This window comes from Miniopterus schreibersii, assembly GCF_964146895.1.
Source record: "Miniopterus schreibersii genome assembly, chromosome: 7".
NCBI classification, from domain to species: Eukaryota; Metazoa; Chordata; class Mammalia; order Chiroptera; family Miniopteridae; genus Miniopterus; species Miniopterus schreibersii.
This window is the reverse complement of record NC_138108.1, coordinates 25,637,087-25,655,308: the sequence shown is the minus strand read 5'-3', so window position 1 is coordinate 25,655,308 and position 18,222 is coordinate 25,637,087. Positions and strand designations below refer to the sequence as shown.

The 18,222-nt window shown below is 34.8% G+C and overlaps 1 protein-coding gene across 3 annotated transcripts in view; it reads right to left on the bottom strand.

Annotated features, from left to right (window-relative positions):
• Positions 1 to 732: 732 nt before the first annotated feature.
• The window catches only part of SF3B1 (splicing factor 3b subunit 1), a 49,944-nt gene continuing 32,454 nt past the window's right edge, over positions 733 to 18,222 (bottom strand). For 2 of the 3 annotated variants that reach the window (XM_081143490.1, XM_081143489.1), the window contains exons 8-26: positions 16,436 to 16,673; positions 15,251 to 15,463; positions 15,037 to 15,158; positions 13,368 to 13,565; positions 13,173 to 13,274; positions 12,436 to 12,615; positions 11,601 to 11,687; positions 11,204 to 11,474; positions 10,782 to 10,927; positions 10,532 to 10,678; positions 10,255 to 10,380; positions 9,574 to 9,795; positions 9,105 to 9,287; positions 8,909 to 9,020; positions 7,326 to 7,446; positions 6,692 to 6,823; positions 5,290 to 5,562; positions 3,386 to 3,602; positions 733 to 3,121 (exon numbers count right to left, since the gene is read on the bottom strand). In XM_081143490.1, coding sequence (XP_080999616.1) covers positions 2,963 to 3,121; positions 3,386 to 3,602; positions 5,290 to 5,562; positions 6,692 to 6,823; positions 7,326 to 7,446; positions 8,909 to 9,020; positions 9,105 to 9,287; positions 9,574 to 9,795; positions 10,255 to 10,380; positions 10,532 to 10,678; positions 10,782 to 10,927; positions 11,204 to 11,474; positions 11,601 to 11,687; positions 12,436 to 12,615; positions 13,173 to 13,274; positions 13,368 to 13,565; positions 15,037 to 15,158; positions 15,251 to 15,463; positions 16,436 to 16,673 — 3,249 coding nt within the window. In that variant the 3' untranslated portion in view covers positions 733 to 2,962. Of the gene's footprint in view, positions 3,122 to 3,385; positions 3,603 to 5,289; positions 5,563 to 6,691; positions 6,824 to 7,325; positions 7,447 to 8,908; positions 9,021 to 9,104; positions 9,288 to 9,573; positions 9,796 to 10,254; positions 10,381 to 10,531; positions 10,679 to 10,781; positions 10,928 to 11,203; positions 11,475 to 11,600; positions 11,688 to 12,435; positions 12,616 to 13,172; positions 13,275 to 13,367; positions 13,566 to 15,036; positions 15,159 to 15,250; positions 15,464 to 16,435; positions 16,674 to 18,222 lie in introns of those variants that run through there. The other variant, XR_013999240.1, reaches the window with a different exon arrangement.

The window sequence follows — 18,222 nt, the reverse complement described above, 5'->3', positions numbered from 1 at the left end:
CAGATGCCCTGCCTGTCTTCCTCCTCCAGCCAGGCTGCACCCCCTCACAGGTGACAACTGGGCCCCTGAACTGCATTCCAGGTGGAGCACTGAGCCCTGGGCTCCTACTGTGCTGCCTGCAAGACGCTGAGGACCAGATTATCTTACATGTTTTGTTTGTTTTCCCCAACGTGGGTGTTTTAAGTATTTGTGAAACAGTATTTCTAGTTACTTCCTAGGCAACTTCCTAAATGAAATGCTTTTTTCATCATGCTTTAATTTTACCAAACCTATGTGAGTCCTGCTTAAACAACAGTCAAGACTATTAGAGAGATTTTGCCTTCCAAACAATACCTGGAGGCATTTTTGGTTGTCACAACTGGGGTGGGATGCTACTGGCATCCAGTGGGTAGAGATCAGTAATGCTGCTCAACAACACCCTGCATGCCCAAGTCAGCACCCCCATAGTGAAGACTTATCTGGCCCAAAATGTCAATAATGCCAAGGTTGAAAAATCCTATGATAATCGTGGTTTCTGGTCCTTTTAACATTTTTGGATTTAAAAGGCATTAGAAACCAAAGAACCAAACAATTGAACCTACGTGGCTCCAATTGTCTTTCTCAGTTTACTTGGTTTTTTAAGTTTCCTTGTTTGGAAAAACCCAGAGGTGGTATTATTAAAATGGCACAACCACAACAGAGTGTAGTGCGATAGTAATAGAGTCAACTAAGATTAAAAACTGGTCTAAAGACTTTAGATATAATAAGTTTTATTCATTTGGTGGTACTTGATGCTCACATGGCACCATACAACAAATTTTAAAAATACAATATGAAAAAAATTGAACAGCCAGAGATCAATTCCATTAGAGGGCCCACAGAAAAACCAACAAAAGCCCACAGAAAAGCCCACCCACAGTCCCCTTAAGAACATCAATTTCTTCCTGTTTAAGTTTGGCTTTAAGAAACACCAAAAGAAAGTGCGAAAGAAAGTCTGAAATATAGTTAAAACTTCACATAGCGTCTTTCACATATCACAAAATGCTTTCCTTATTCAATAAGCGTATAAAATAATGCAAATATCTGTGAGCCTCTATTTGGTCCCAACTATTAAGGTCGTAGCTTTCAGTATGTACTTCATCTCTGTCCTCACACTATTTGTATCAGTAAATAGTCACGTAACTAGTAGTCTCTTTTGCTCCACACAGCCTCTGCAAAGCATTAATATTTTCCATAAAAAGCATGGGCCCAAGCAAATTGAAGTTATGTAAGTACCTGAAGTGAAAATGTAACTAAATTTCCCCAAAACTGGTCTAAAATCAAATTTTGGCTTAGAAATCTAATTGTTCTTTAATTTTCATGATTACTAATTACTGAAGGTCATCTGACAGAAACTAGAGAACAGCAAGATTTAAAGTTGCAAAAACGTCTTAGAAAAATGATTTTGGAAAGTGTGTTTTAGTACACACCGATCTGTTGTCACAAAGTTATGTTACACAAGGAACACAGAGTTACAAATTCTTCCTAGTGAGTCAACTAATGCTCAGTATAGATTTTGTAAGTCAGCCAATTACAAACCGTTTCTCATGTAAGCCTCCAAAACAGGGGGCCCTAAGTGATAGCAGTTCAAGGAACAAATTTCCTAGTCCCCGTATGACTTTACTTACAGTGGCAGAGTCATCTTATGCATAATATGCTGCTACAGAATCTTATTTCCCATTAGAGTTCACAGAAGTACTATCATATGGAGACAAAACAAAACAGCCAATAAAAGGACTAAAACTAAGGAAGTCTTAGCCAGAAAATTAGGAAAAGCTAAAAATATACTTAAAATATTTGTCAAAAAATACTAATCACTGCCTAAATGCTTGGTTCCTCTAGAATTTAATGGCATTTCAGTTTATGCTTGACACCTATACATCAATTTATCTAATTACTAAATGCAAAATTAAGCAAACATAGACATTTCAGCTGCTGCAATTGTGTATCACAGTACATAACATGTAACTAGATGTCTCTCTCCTTTTCCATTATACTGCATTTTTTAAGGGCAAGGGGCAGATCAAAGGCACCTTTGCATCCCCTACACTAAGCACAGTGGCTGGTACACAGTAGGTGCTCAGCAGGTATTTACTGAATACATTGTTGAGCCGTGACTTATGACATGGAAAAGAGCCCAAAGACTGTCTTATTTTAGTATCACTACTTAGGTTGCCTCACTCCCGATAGAAAGTAGTTTTAAAACAGATACCTTCTCCACTTTCTAAACACAGACTCGTCAACAGTTGGACATGACTTGAATCACTTCCCTTAACATGTTCATAAAGCATTTTGAGAAATCAAGAGATGAAAGGCGCTATGTAAGTGCAAAATAATAATATTCAAGACAGTTCAGCAAAGGCGATATATTTTCTATGGTGATGGAACAGTTGTGCTAGTTTGAGATGAACACCCCCAAAGCTACTCTTTCTCATTGTCATTATCAACAGAACAATAAAATTTTGACAGACGCCGTATCACTTTATATAGTTTATATTCTGCTACTTTCTATAAACCAGGTGACAGAAAATGAAATTAAGCCACTTATTCTACACAAACCAATACTTTATCAAAGTTCCGCATTTTACAAGTCATGTTCAAAAAACACACACAAGTTAGCATTTTGTACACAAATGTTTATTTCTCAATTAAACATTCCCTTTAAACACAAGGAATGAATTCTAAATCTTCATAAAGATGAATTAAAAATGAAATCCCTCCAGTATAGTGTGTGTAGTCACTGTGTTCTTGGTCACTACTGGCATTTACTGTTTAACATCAAAAACAAAGACAGGTTATTTAAAAATCATGCTACTGGATTTCTAGCTCTTCCTCTATGACCAGTTCTATGCTGATCTGCAATGTTTAAAAGTTTACATCACCAAATCGAAGCAAGTTTAAGGTGTGAAATAGATGTGCATTAAACACAAAATAAACAATAAAATTATAAGATATAGTCAAGTTCATAACGAATATAGGTGTTCTTATCATCATTGTAGATTCTTGGGTAATGTGCTATGAGAGCATCCTGTGAACCAATGTAGATGGAGTTGTAAATTTTCCAATACACATCTCTGACCTTCCGGGCTGGGTGAAACAAACCCTAGAATTAAAAGATTACATTATTTCAATTTTCAAAGAACATACACAACCTTAACACAACAAACTATAAATATATGATTCCAAACATTTCCCTTTAAGACAGAACAACTGCACAAAACTGCAGTGAGCAAAGACAAAACCTAATTCCCCCTTCAGCCACAACTGTTTTCCCACATGGCACAATATACCCTACTAAAAATTAGGAATAGTGACTTAATTCAACTACTTTTTTCATTGAGTAATCTTTGAAAAATCTTTAACCTACCTGTAAACAATACTGCAACATTCTACATGGTCCAATAGCAACTCTCAAGCCCTCCAGGGCTCCCATAACTGCCTGAATTACATGAGGAGATGTCTCAAACACATTGGGCCATACATAGTTCAACAAGTGGTTCAGTGAGTCTTCACAACCAAATCCATAAACCCCAAGTGACATGTGTTGCACCACTGCACTAGCCGTCTGCCTGTGTACAAGGTCCCTGCAATGGGGGAAAAAGTTCTTTGTTAAGATACAGTCTTAGTTTTACAGGAAACATTTGCCAGCCCATTAGAAACCAAATTATACATTCAGTACATGGGAAAGAATCATCCTCATACCTGATATTTGATATAGAATGCCTTTAGAATGACGAATGAGCCTACTTGAGAACTTTTAATGACTCAAATCTGGCCATGGCTCAAAAGTAAGTCATTATTTTCTAATGAACTTTTGAAAGGAGTATAACTCTTAGAGCCCTGTGTAGTAAACATTTTAGTATGCTACTAAAGATGGGTTACATGACTCTTACATATAAATGAGTAACAGTAATATCTCATTTTAAACTCTATAACTGAAAATCTTTAAGATTAATTCAATACTAATATACAACAGATAACTAAATTAAAATTAAATCCCTACCCTCATATAGTTTGTTTCATTTGACAACGAAATTTGGGGAGAAGAACCAAGTTTTTCAAACCTACAGGAAAAAAGAACTCTATCATCTCCCATGTCAACTGAATTTATGTTTATGACAAATCACTGAATTATTCATTTCATAATTATTTAACTGATTATAAACATCAGATAATGGGTTTGTAATAGATACAAAAATGAGTTCATGCTCTTTTGCCCTCAATGATAGTAGTAAGAAGAAAAAAAAACTTGAACTTTACCAGTATCCTTTTTTCTCTTATCTACTATAATAATAATATATTAAGCTTCATAGCAAGGCAGTGTTCCTCATTAATAAATTTCCCAACTGAAGTATTTTTCCTTTTCATTTAGTAATTTTCGATGGCTTTATCACCCAACTAATTAGTACACGCAACATAATTTTTAACTGCAGTGACTGCACTATGATACACAGACACATCTCACTGAAGAATACGGAGTATGATTTACTCCTACTTGATTAGGCTCCAGCTGGGCAGGCTTATAAAGAACATGATTCTTATTCTGTCCCCATGCCTTACAAGTTACTTGTGGTAACTTGTTGAGTCCTGTTAAATCTTCCTTTTGGAAGATCATTAATGAATAACTTGAATTTATAAACAAATAATTGAATGGGCTCTAATCTGAGGAACTTATTTTTCCTGAAAAATAGAGGCAATGAAACAGTCCTTTTCCTTACTACTTAGACCTTAAACTTTCCCTTACATGTTTTTAGTTACTTTGGTGGTTAAAAACTATGTTAGTCCTAGATGGTTAAAGGTACCAGGAATCTACTGTCAAATAACTCAAGCAATAGTGTATCAATGGTCACCATCTGAATAATCGGAGGCATAAAATGGGAACAGTGCAGCTCTGGCCAGCTATGTTCAGTAGTTCAAAAGTCTAACAGAAACATTTACTTCATTTGTAACAAAAGCTAAAAAGATCAGATCTCTTAACCACACCAATAAGGTCATGCTCATCAATATTATTTGACTTCAATTAATTTTTAAAACAAAAGTTGATCAATTACTGGTTTTCAAAATGTATGTGGTTTAACAGATAAGCAAGGGAAGGGGGCACTTGTAGCATATACATTATTTGAAGATAATAGTCATATTTATAGTTTACTCAGGCTAGCATTCCCCTTCTTTAACTGCATCACAAGTAGGTCACATAATAATTATTTCCATAAATTCTAAGATAAAGCAAGAATTATAACTATTTTCTTGCATTTCATTCAAATCACATACCTGTCCATTAAAGCATCTTCAAGTAATGGTGTTACAGCATAAATGTAGTCCTTTCCCATTTCACCAATATATTCAAACAAGAAGGAAAGTGATTTTAACACTCCATTTTGAACATTCAGTTCAGGAACTCTGTATTCATTCATTAAGGCAGGTAGTACTGTGAAGGGTGAACACGTTTCAGCAACAATAGCTATTGCTACAGTGGTACAAACTCTGTTCTGCCTTTCCTGAACTTTTAGGTTGTTTAAAAGTGTAGCCAATACATCATGAGGGCTGAAAAAAATAAATGTCAGCAAACTGTTAGATTACAAGTCAAAACTTTTTTTTCAGAGGGAAAAGAAAAAATGCAAAGGAATGAAACTTTACGGTAAATAGTCACTGGGAACTTAGTAATTTTATGATAAAATACAAAACTTTCAAATCACTAGCATTATTATTCCTACTTAAGAACTTCATTTAAATTAAAATGTCCATTTTAAAGAAAAATTCACATGTATTCACTTTCAAATGTAATTTTGAATCTTTAGTAAATTTCCTGAAATATAAAGAAATTTAATTAAATGTTTAGATTGATTGAGTGTTCAAACCATGGCCACTAGAGCGAGGCAACCTAACAGAAGCATCCAAACTGAGGTCTCCCATGCCACAACACACAAAATCTTTTCCTTTTCTTATCTTCCCTCCCACACGCCTTTACTATATCTACTCTCCTTCCTTAAGCATTATTGTACCACATACTTAAGAGACACGGGCTAAACATTGGCACAACAGCTAATCATTGCCAATTTCTTGACTACATTAACACTAAATAAATATTACTGCTACCAAAAAAGGGTTGGTGGGAAGACTTCTCTAACTAATCTGACTTTAGTTATGTTTTATTGCTTGAAAATATTTTGTTATTAAGCCACATGTACATGTAGTATCTCATTTTTCTACAATGACTGCAGTTTGGTTCTGAAAGAAATGGAAGCAAATAACCATAGATTTATTAATAAAATAGCTATAATTCAATTGTCTGTGGATTTTTAAAAATATTTTTAAAACACTAACATGAGCCTTGACTTATGCTGATTTTTAATTTAAGAACTGGCCTTAATATTTCAAGCAATATCCTAGAAAGTACCAACAAAAATTTGAAATTATTTTGAGAATCATAGTTTCCCTCCTCTGCAAATATCTGTAATTAAATGAAATTCAAAAACCTCCCATCTATTTTAATTCAATTTAAAATTTAAGAAAAAATTTCAGTAACTGGTCAGTGGTTAAATGAAGTGCTTTCACAACTGCATTACTCACATCATCCCTTAAAAGAAATTTCTACAGAAACAGAAGCATTTTCCAACATCACAATGGGTTTACTACAAAGTAAAAATATATAACAGAAGTAAATAGTACTCACCCAATAGCCTTTGCAATATAACCAAATGTGTTGACTGTGGCCCTACGAATAGCTTTTTTGTGAGCTTTTAAGAGCTCCAAAAGCTCAAAGCAGATCCTCATCCATTCCCTTGCTGACACATATTCAGCTCCCCTAATTTAAAAAAAAAGTTAATTTTTTGTGTTTTAAAAGTTTGCAAATTCAGTTCTGAAAACACAATTACCAACTCACTTTAAGTGTAAAAAAATATATTATTACTCTTCAGAAAGGATAGTTTATTCTTAAAACTATATTTCCACCCCCACCCCCCATTACTACTCAAACTCTGTGGTTGAGTGTTGACCTGTGAACCAGGAGGTCACAGTTGATTCCTGGTCAGGGCACACGCCTAGGTTGCCGGACCGATTCCCAGTAGGGGGCAGACAGGAGGCAACTAATCAATGACACTCTCATCACTGATGTTTCTCTCTCTCCCCCTCTCCCCTCCCCTCTCTCTGAAACAAACATTTTAAAAAAGAAATTTCACTAAAATATTACTACTACATAGCCTGACCATATATACTTACATAAGCAACACTAAGCAAACTTGCAAAGTAAATAAAAAGTGGTTAAATAGGAAAACCAATAATGCTTATAAAAATGTTTAATCTCTTACCTGTCAGCAATACGTCCAACAAGATCAATACAATTCTCTTGTACTTTTTCATGCCTGTTCTTTAAGATGGGAGTGAGTCTAGGCAGCAGATCTTTAATTGGTGGGGTCATCTTATGCATACCTATTTAATAGAAGCCAACACTCTGTCAATTAACATTTGAACTGCAACCTTCGCTCATTTTACCTTTTACTTAGCAATGCAATATACGTGACCAGGCATAAATATAAACTTACAGCTGCCTATGAAAAGAAAAAGCCCCAGATTCTGACCAGACTTAGAATTGTCATTAACTCTTTATTAACGATTTCTGATTATGCATAGAAATGAAAGAAATTAGTGAAGTGACTTAAAGAATGATGGATATTCAACAACAAAAAAAGTTTTATTTGGTTCTGAAATGTATTTGTACACTGACATTTAAATATGGGGACAGCTTATGTTCCGGCCATACACAACAATGTAAGCCAGAGGTAGACATGTAAATTAAAGCAAAATTTTCCAGAAAGGGCCCCCTTACCCTTTAACTGCAAAACAAACAGATCTCCAGTCTCCCTGCAATGCAGGGCATACTTGGATGGTATTTACACCTACGAAGAGAGAAGAAAGGAGGCAGCTGGCAGGGGCTCTTGCTCTAACTAAAATTGCTTGCTCTGATTCTCTCTCCATTGCTTTTCCCATGTTTCCCTGGCCAACAATATGGTTTACAACTCCCTGCAAACTAGAGCCCCACAGGTAGCCAAGTAACTGATTTTTGGCCAAGTAGCTATACTTATGAATAGAGGACAGAACTGAATTGGGGATTATATGTAAGTGCAATAGTTCAAAGATCTCCTGTATTGCATAGAAACCCCTTACTAAAAGGAAACAGTGGCTATCACAGCCACAATATATTATAACTTCCTGCTAGGTTATCCCCCCTCTAACCCCTACAGAAGTTACGTTTGCAATGTCATGTTCAGTTACAATGAAGGATTAAACACAAAAGAACATTTCTTTGTTTCATTATAATGACCTTAAAAAATAAAAATTTTGTTCTCCATAGCCAAGAACAAATGTAACATACTTGTTTCTATTTTGGGTTAGAAAACTGAATGGATAGTTTTAAAGAACTAGATGTAAATAAAAACAAGATAACAACTTGAGTCACTCATTTTTATCCCTGATTGTTTCTAAAACTTGAAAGCAAGCAGGAAAACCTGCCATTACCACTTATTAACTGAAAGTTGAATATATATATATTTTGTCCTAAAAGTAAATTAAAACTTCAGAGTTGCCCACCCCTCACCCCTCCACCCCACCCAGAATGTATTTCAGACAAGACACTTTTTGAGTTGTGACTACTCCCACCCTCCTGCAGGTCCTAAACTTGCCCTTTTTCCTCTTTTAAAGTAAAATACAAATGGGTTTTGGGAGATAAGACTATTGTGACATCCCCTGACTTAACTATAATTTTGAAATATTTTCTAAAAAAGTATCAGAAATCATTACTCAACTCCTAAATAGGATTCTATAATTTACTTTAAAAATAAATTTTAAAAAGTTAAAAACAAAAAAATTTCTACATGACCAGCAAATTCCATACCTATTACATTTACAATGGCCTTCAGTGCTCCAAGAATGCTGCCCAATACTTCAGGGTACTCTTCACCCAAATACTCATACAAAACAACACCCAAGTGCCCCATCAATTTTTCCTGTAATAAAAGAAATAATGTTAAAAGGTTTCTATTCACATTAAACTATATGGTGAAAAATAAAAATCCAACATAAAAGTTTACCTCTTGACAAGTCTTCATAACAACCGCAGTTCGAGAGATCAAGTCAGCTGCCTGTTGCCTAACTTTTGCTGATTTGTTATTTAAACGCCACAAAACTGTACCACAGATCTGAGGCAAGTAAGGTTTAACCCGTTTGCCAAGAGCATTGACCACTGTGCCAAACCCATTCAGCATTACAGAGTCCTAAAAAAAAAAAAAAAAGCTTAATTAACTTCTTAAAAACTACATTCATTGGAAACTAGAATTGTTTGTGATTGAAAGGTTGAAATATACTGATACTCAGTTTAACAAAATAAAATCTAAAATTTTGAGGTAGAATATTTCCTCCTAGCTAACGTAAAGAGAACATGAGTGTTTAAAAAATTACTTCAAATTCTGTTACTCTTTAGTGATAATATTTGCTTGTAAAATAACATGCTTTTTTACAAAATGAAAGTCAGTGGCAACTTGTCGTAATTAGTATCATTACCTCTGTAGTCTGTTCTTGGAAAGCATAAAGAATACCATCAATCAGTTGTTCTTCAAGTTTATGATCAATATCTGCTGCTCCCAAGTTGCCCATAATTTTCTCGATTGTTTCCATCACCATTTTTCTGTACTGTTCAGCTTCGTCTTTCAGATCATCCACAATCCTGGATATAATTTCTGCTGCACCTACTTTGTTTGCCAACTCCACAGTAGTATCAACTAACTAAAAAGAAGGGGGGAAACCAACTGAATTTATTGTTCTTCAAAGGAAATAAAGATACATCATGAAAAGTCAAGATTCTAAAAATACTATTCAGCTAGTAAGCATGCTGAGAATGATCAACCTCTATTTTTAAAATTTTAAGAAAAAGAGAACCAAAAAAAATTTACATTTGAGTCTAAGTCAAGGTGATTTAAGGTAAGATTATATTCATGTTTCCCCTAGCCAGACCAAGCATTTCATTGACTAGACAAAGACAGCAATTCCTAGTTGGGTATGTATCCTAGAATGCAAAATCAACATGGAAGTTAACTGACGGTAAAATCCATCTCCTTTCATTATTAAGCACATAAAATGATGAGGTAATCAGGGCAAAAAAAAAAGTAACATGCATTCAAACCAACTAAAAAATTAGTTGAAAGAATTTTGAATTTTTATTTTTTTTTTACAATAAAAACTTACCTGTCGATAATTTCTTCTATCTAAAGCCATTCTGTGTTGCCAGAAGTGTTTAAAAAAAGGCGGCAGAATCTCTGTTTTAATGTAGTTTGCTTCTACACCATCTGTTCCACAACACTGTTTTACCACCTAAAAGGTGAAAAATAATAACTGTAATCACAGTCCTATTTCAATATACAACAGCTGGTTTTTTTAAAATGCTTTAAAATTCTCTTTGAACCATAAAACACACCCAATTTAGATTAACAAATCTGGAACAACAACAATCTGGGACAATTACCTTCAGCACAATTTTCTTCATTTCTTCATCAGGAGACTGGAATTCTCGAATAAGGATTAACATCACTTCTCTAGTATAGTAGTTGGCATATTCTGCATCCATGAGAGGAATAAGATACCCAATAGCCTTTAAGAAGGCAGCCAGACCCTATTTTAAAATAAACATATATTTATACACACACACTTAGTAAATTGGATTTAAGTTGTCTTATCTTCAATAAATAGGGGGGAAATCTAATTGGTGGATCTACCTTTCCTCTGTGTTGTCGGATACCCTTCCATAGAGGCTTTAATACAGAATCAAAAGATTCGATACCATAAGGAGTTGCTGCTTCAGCCAAGGCAGCAATAGCCAAAGCACTAATGGTCCGAACTTTCTGCTGCTCATCCACAAGACCTATAAAACCAAATACAGGTTTTAACTAAGCAACAATATTGCCTAATTTCCACATCCATCCAGAGTCTAGCAATATAATCTAACTGCAGAATCTGTTAACATTAGACAAAATTAGGCAAAAGCCATAATAAACCACAGCCTATTAACAGAAAATATTATAAGTCCCATTATAAACTATATGGTATTTATGCAATTAAAGCCATTCCATTTGTCTCTCCAATTCAGTAGCACAAATTTAGGACACCTGTCTTAGACAAAGTTATATAAACAACTTACCGTGTTCAATGATTTCAACTAAACTTCTCAGATGTGGCAAGATGGCACAGCCCATAAGAATAGCTATCTGCTGTACAATCTTAATGCCAGTGTGTCTAGCTTGCCAGGACTTCTTGCTTTTGCACACAGCCTTTAAAAAGGGCAATAGTGAAGGAATACCCAGGGCAGAAGCTACAACAGCAAAAGCTCTAGCTGTTGTGTTACGAACATATTCATCCATGTTATCTATATCGGGTCTCATGGTAGAGATCATAGTAGCCAGACCAGCAGCCTAAAAGGTCAAGAAAAAGGGGCAATGGTGAGTTGATAACATTAACCCTCAGCCACGTCCTTGCATAATCAAATAATCCCATCAACAGATACAAAAGTTTCTTCTCTAGAAATATTATGCAAATACCTTTGCCAAATTAGAAATAATCTCTCGGCCTTCCACTCTAGCATAGTAATCTTCATCAATCAACAATGGTTCAATGACCACAAGGATCTGAAAAAGAGAAGCAGCTGAATTTTCACACCAATTACTGATGCCATCCTCATGTAACAGAATACATACAGTGGAAAAAATTTATTATAGCATGTCACTTATATAATCTAAAAACACAAGTGTACAAAACTCATTTTACTAGAAAATTTAAAATTAGTTAAATTAGGACATAGTTAATCAAGGGACAAATTAAGAATTTTAATTGCACAACTTCAAATCCCATATAAAGATAAAAATTTGGGAGAACTGTTAACCGCATAGACTAACAGTTAATATTTTGTTTGTTTTTTTTAAAAAAAAAAACTATATACCCATCTGCACTTTGTAATGCTAATCCATAAATACCACCAGCCCCCCAAAAAGGGTTCTTAACACTAAATGACATGCTATAGAAACATAAGTTTTCTCATCTTAATCTAGTATCAATAAAACAAATGAAAAAATGAGTAATATGAACCCACTATAGTAAAGCGAGCAAAATGTTACATCTATATATACACGTATTTGTTTATGTTATGCCTGCTTGTGCAAAGAAAAAGGTCTGGGAAGACATGTAAATTGAACACTGATAACTCTTGAGTGTCTTGCAAGTGGGTAAAATTTTCCTTTTTATTGTGCAGGTATAGCATCAGCTACTACTTTTTAAAGAATTTTTAAATTGCACAGATACATGTAAGTTGGCAAAAATTCACTAATTCCTTTCATATTAAAAATATCAAACCATTAGAAATACTTGAGAATAACAAACCTTATGCACATATGGTCGAACTAAGTCATCAAGTTTGTATAATATTCTATCAATAACTTTGACAAGTAAATGACGTTCTTGATCCTCAAGTGTAGGAGACATCAGTAGAGGAAGAATCTGATTAAACAAAGGACCTGCTCCAAATTCTCGAGCTTTATCAGTAATCTGACGCAATGCAGCCTGGGGGTAAAAAAAGAATAAAAGGTATGTTTCTTTGTAATTAATCATTTTGAACAAGCAATTTACTCCATGACTTTCTGTGACTTAATCGTTCAATGTAAACTTTAGGCATTTTACGTAGAGTAGCTTAAGTTCATTCACATCAAAATTACTCTAAAGTTTGAATTCCTATGACAGAAGTTCACTGTTTCAGTTAATAAAACGTAATAGGACAATGGAGCCACCACTGGGGTTATGAAACTCCTTAACTTCCTCTAAAGGACTGCCCATCTTCAAGCCACATAGGATACTATTACAATTCCTCACATAATTCCACTAGTTTCCTTAAAAGTCTTCAGCATGTTCTAAAGGCCTTGAGAGAAAAAAAAAAAGAGAGAGAAGTCTCATTTTTCAACATCCCTATTAGCATAAAATTGCTTGATTAAAAGGCTAAGTCCTTCATATTACACATCTTTCTTTCACTCATACTATGCCCTTGATAAAGCTGAAGAGGCTAGATATAAATTTCTAAGTAAAAAATTATAATTAATATGATGACTTAATGAACTGGCACTTACCTTTCTCATTGGAGGTGTTCCATTCTTAATTTTTAAAAGCAATTTCATTATTTTCCTCTCTTTTTGCTCTTCTGGACTAAGAGTTGATTCATCAACATCAACCTAATACAGTAAAAAGAAAACAATTTAAAGGCGGGCTGAGACATGATTTGTAATTCCTAAATAAGTTATTTTATTTCTGCTATTATCACTTACCAAAAGTTTATCAAAGTACTGAATATCATCAGGTTTTAAAAATGGAAGATTTCCAGATGGTTGGTCATTAACACTTTTCATAGTTCTATCTTCAGTTTGCATATGGAAACCAGTCATACCTCCCAAAGGTGTTGGAGTTGCTGTCAGCTTTCGAGCTGGAGTTCGAATAGGAACATAACCAGCTGGAGGAGGAAGTACCTAATACAGTTAAGAGACAGTTTAGGATTTTCTTGACAAACTAAGGAATAACATAATAAATAATATTTACACTTAAAATATTTTACAGTTTATTAGCTAGGACGCTTTTTGCTTGGAGATAGGAATTACCATCAATCCCATTTTTCTATCTTGACTATGAGTTTAAAAAATATATAACAAATATTCCTATTTCTCATCAGCTAATAAAATTTAGGTGTGGAAAAATTAGGAAATAATGAAGCAGATTATAAGATTCTGATCACTTTCAAACATTAACTTATATAAACATGTTGGTTTTATTTTAATAATAAAATAATCACATAAATCTCTGCACCAAAAAGCAAATCTTAATATTATTAAGTCGCTTTACAAAAATAGGCTAAATGCATACAAACTGAAACCAAAATATTTACCAAAGCCTTGTAAAATACACACCAATTAGCTAAGTCAAAGAAAATTCACTAAAGATTCACTAAGGGGGATTTTCCTCTCCTACTGATGATATTAAGGAAATCAATGACTACAACTGACAACACAGGCAGTCAATAGTAGACACAGAACGTCTACACCCACTTTATGAGGTTAAAAAAGTTATAAAGCAGAAATTCATGAATACTTGAAACACATATTTAATACAAACCCAATAAGGGGAAAAATACATATAAACTGATAAAAAGCAATAGGCACTGGCAGAAAAATCTGTGTCAAGGCCATCAGATAACTTAGGGTCCAGCCCTGGTTATGATACCACCTACATGCCCAGACTACCTTCAGACTAGCAAATGGTGGTCCCTGAGTCCCATGTACCTAGAAACTTTTATAGTTCAAAATAAACTTCAAGATGCTATGATAGAGAATATTCTGTGTTCACGGGCAATCCATGAACTTATTAAACACACAAAATCTTGTGAGGCATCAAGTTAACCATAACCTCATGTGAGCTTAATCCTGGGACTACTGGTAAACTAAAGCCGCAAGCTATTCCATACCCCAAAAGCAACATTTCTCCAAGTATATGGTCCTAGACTTCTCACCTTCCAAAAATAAAAAGTTCCATGTCATTTATTTCTTTTCATTCCTATTATTTTTTGGAACTGACTATATTTGGAAACAGCTAAAAGAATGGAATGACAGCAGTAAATGCAGGCAAGGCCAGTGCAAACTTGACCTGTAAATTTTTTGAAAGAATATTTAAAAATTCACATCCTAGCCTGGCCAGGCGTGGCTCAGTAGTTGAACATCGACCTAGGATCCAGGAGATCGTGGTTTGATTCCCAGTCAGGGTACATGCGCAGGTTACAGGCTCAATCCCCAGTTGGGGGAGTACAGGAGGCAGCTGATCAACGACTCTCTCATTGTTGATGTTTCTATCTCTCCCTCTCCCTTCCTCTCTCTGAAATCAATAAAGATATATTAAAAAAAAAAAAATTCACATCCTAAAAACCATCACTTTCATATTCTATGTTATTACCTTATATCCTTCTGGGAACATAGCATCTAATTCTTCATCAGAAAGTGGGCGATTTCTTTCATCAATTTCTCTCTCCCAACGCCAAGCCTGAAGCTGTTCAGGAGTCATACTCATTATGTGACCTACCAAAAAAGCAAATTTCTGTAACAATCTACAGTACAAATACTTATCATTTCATAGGTCCTTAGGATATAAGACAGTTAAGAGTTTTTACCTGGAGTAGGGGTAGCCATGTTCATGGCTGGTGTGCCAATAGGTGTTTTTCCAGGGGTCAGAACAGGAGTACTTCCACCCATCTGACTAGCTGGTGTTTCATCCCAACGTGACTTTCTTTTACTGGCTCCAGGAGTGGGTGTTTCGCCAATTGAATCTCCACCTCTATCTGTTCGAGGGGTCTCAGCCCATCCACTTCCATGCCCAGGAGTATCTTTAAAAAAAAAAAAGTGTATAATTTAAAAATTTTAACGGTCAAAAATTTACTTTTTATTCTGAAACAGCTAACATACTCAAAACTGATCAATTTCAAATACAGGGTATTTGAAGGAGGCCCACTTCAGGTTTAAATATTTCACATTTATCCTCCCCCCTTCACTATTTTTTACTCCTTTTCCAGTGATTACAGAAACAATTCCTAGCAAACATTAAGGAATAGGAGAGCAAAGTATTTTTTAACCACCCATAATACCACAACCAGAGACAGCCACTTTGTCTCTTGAGCCACTTTTCATTTCTCCACACAGCTGAGATTGTTCTATATGTATAATTCAGTACTGCTTCTTTCATCTATTATGTTAAGTACTCTCCCATATCATTAAAAGTTCTTTGTAAATAAATTCTAATATAGCAGCTGTACTATGAAATATTAACTTGCCAAAGTTCTCATAAACAGTTAATGAAATATAGCTTTAAATGGTTAATATAAAAAAATAAGACTTAGGCAAATTTATTAAGACAGAAAGTAGAAATTAAAATAGTTTACCAGGGGCTGGGAGGAGACAAAAATGGGGAGTTATTATTTAATGGGTATAGAATTCCTGTTTGGGATGATGAAAAAGTTCTAGAGATGATACTGGTGATGATGGTTGCACAACACTTGTGAATGTACTTAATGCCACTTAATTATACATTTAAAATGGTAAATTTCATGTTATATATCCTTTACCACAATAAAAAACAAAAGGTCTACAAACTTTTCTTCCTCGTTTTTCTTAAAATAAATTTTAAACCTCTTCAAGAAAGGAAAAGAATTAGGCATATGATCTGCTCAGTTCTTATCTGTCCCTAAAGCAGCTGGTTATTTGCTTAAACAGGACTAGAAAGAACAGATATTGGCCTATAAATATACCACTCATCAAGTCAATCTTTCACCCAAACAATGTCCAGACTCCACTAGAAGTACCTCTTTCTGTTTTGGGGGTCTCATCCCATCTGTTTTTACGTGCACTGGAAGTTGCGCCTCCATGGCCTGGTGTTGCATGGCCTGGTGTATCACCTCGTCCAGGAGTGGCAGCTCCCGCTGGTGTGTGACTTGGTGTAGGATCCCATATTTTTGAGCCTGGGGTTGCTCCAGGAGTCTCACTTCCCTTTGCACGACCTGGTGTCTCATCCCATCTTAAGGAAGGGGTATGTCCAGGGGTCTTAACAGAGCAAAAGCATTTTATTTCACACACCTACACACCCACATAAAAATAACTGAAAAATTTGTTAATTTTAAGCATGATCTCTCATATGTGGAATCTAATGAACAAAATAAACAAACAGAAACAGACTCATAGATACAGAGAACAGGGGAGGGGCACTGGGAAAACAGTATGATGATTACCAAAGGGAAGGGGGTTGGGGACACACAGACTAGGGTAAAGGGGAGATAAATTATGATGAAAGGAGACTTGATTTTGGGTGGTGAACACACAGTGCAATATACAGATGATGTATTACAGAACTGTACACTTGAAACCTATACAATTTTATTAACCAATCTAACTCCAATAAATTCAATAAACTAAAAAAAAATTTAAACAAACAAGTGCTTTAGTTCTATTCTCTATAATTAAAAGTTAGAGTAGATTACCCTTCTGTTTAAGAGATACATACTTTCTAACAAATACATTTACAACTAAACACAATTTAAAGTTTTAATTTGGAGCAGTAAAGAAAAAAAGACCTACTTTAAAAAACATTGCATTTTGAGTATGAATCTTAGTTTTGCCATTACTAGCTCTGTGACTTTGGGAGTCACTCAGGTTTCTCTGTCTAGATCTACAATCAAAGAATTTTAGCTTTAATTATACCAGTAGTTCTCAAAATGGGGCTTAGAGACATACACCCATTGAGTTGTCACTAAGAAATACTATTTTTGTGTTTTCGTTCATGCTGTTTATTTGATTAATATAACATGTTTTGGATTACCTGGGTTAATTATAACTAAATATTGCAACATAATTTTAATCTTTAAGATGAATTTGTATTTACAATCACATTTGCAATTAATATTACTGATGCTGGCAAGATCAGTGAAAAAAGATTAGAAATGGATTTAAGTAATCAGAGGTTCCATGGCAATTCAAATACAGACTAAGCAGTAGGTGATGTAGGGCGTAAGGTAAGTGATAGCAAAAGACCCTGCACAGTGCAGACAATACAGTATCAAAACAGATGATTTCGTGTAATTTGTATCAAATAATAACTTGTAAGTATTCTGTAGGTTTTGTAACATACTTTTATGTATTTGTTTTAAAATTGGATGCTGCCCGCCTGGGCATGGCTCAAGGGTTGAGCATCAACCTAGGATCCAGGAGATAGCGGTTCGATTCCCAGTGAGGGCACATGCCCGGGTTGTGGGCTTGATCCCCAGTCAGGGGTGTGCAGGAGGCAGCCAATCAATGACTCTCTCTCACCAATGATGTTTCTATTTCTCTCCCTCTCCCTCTCCCTTTCTCTGTCTGAAATCAATAAAGATATATTAAAAAATAAATAAAACTGGATGCTCTATCTAACATAAGAGTTCTAGCTAGCTTTGTTTGCAAACTTGCATAAATACCATAATAAATTTAAAACTCATTATTTTTTCCTTTAAAAAGATTCTACGTATTACTCAGAGTTGGGAAATTTTCCATTAGGTAAGTAAAGCAAATAAATTGTTCAAACTCTCAGTTGGCACCTTGATCTAGGTCTTTGAGCCTCCAG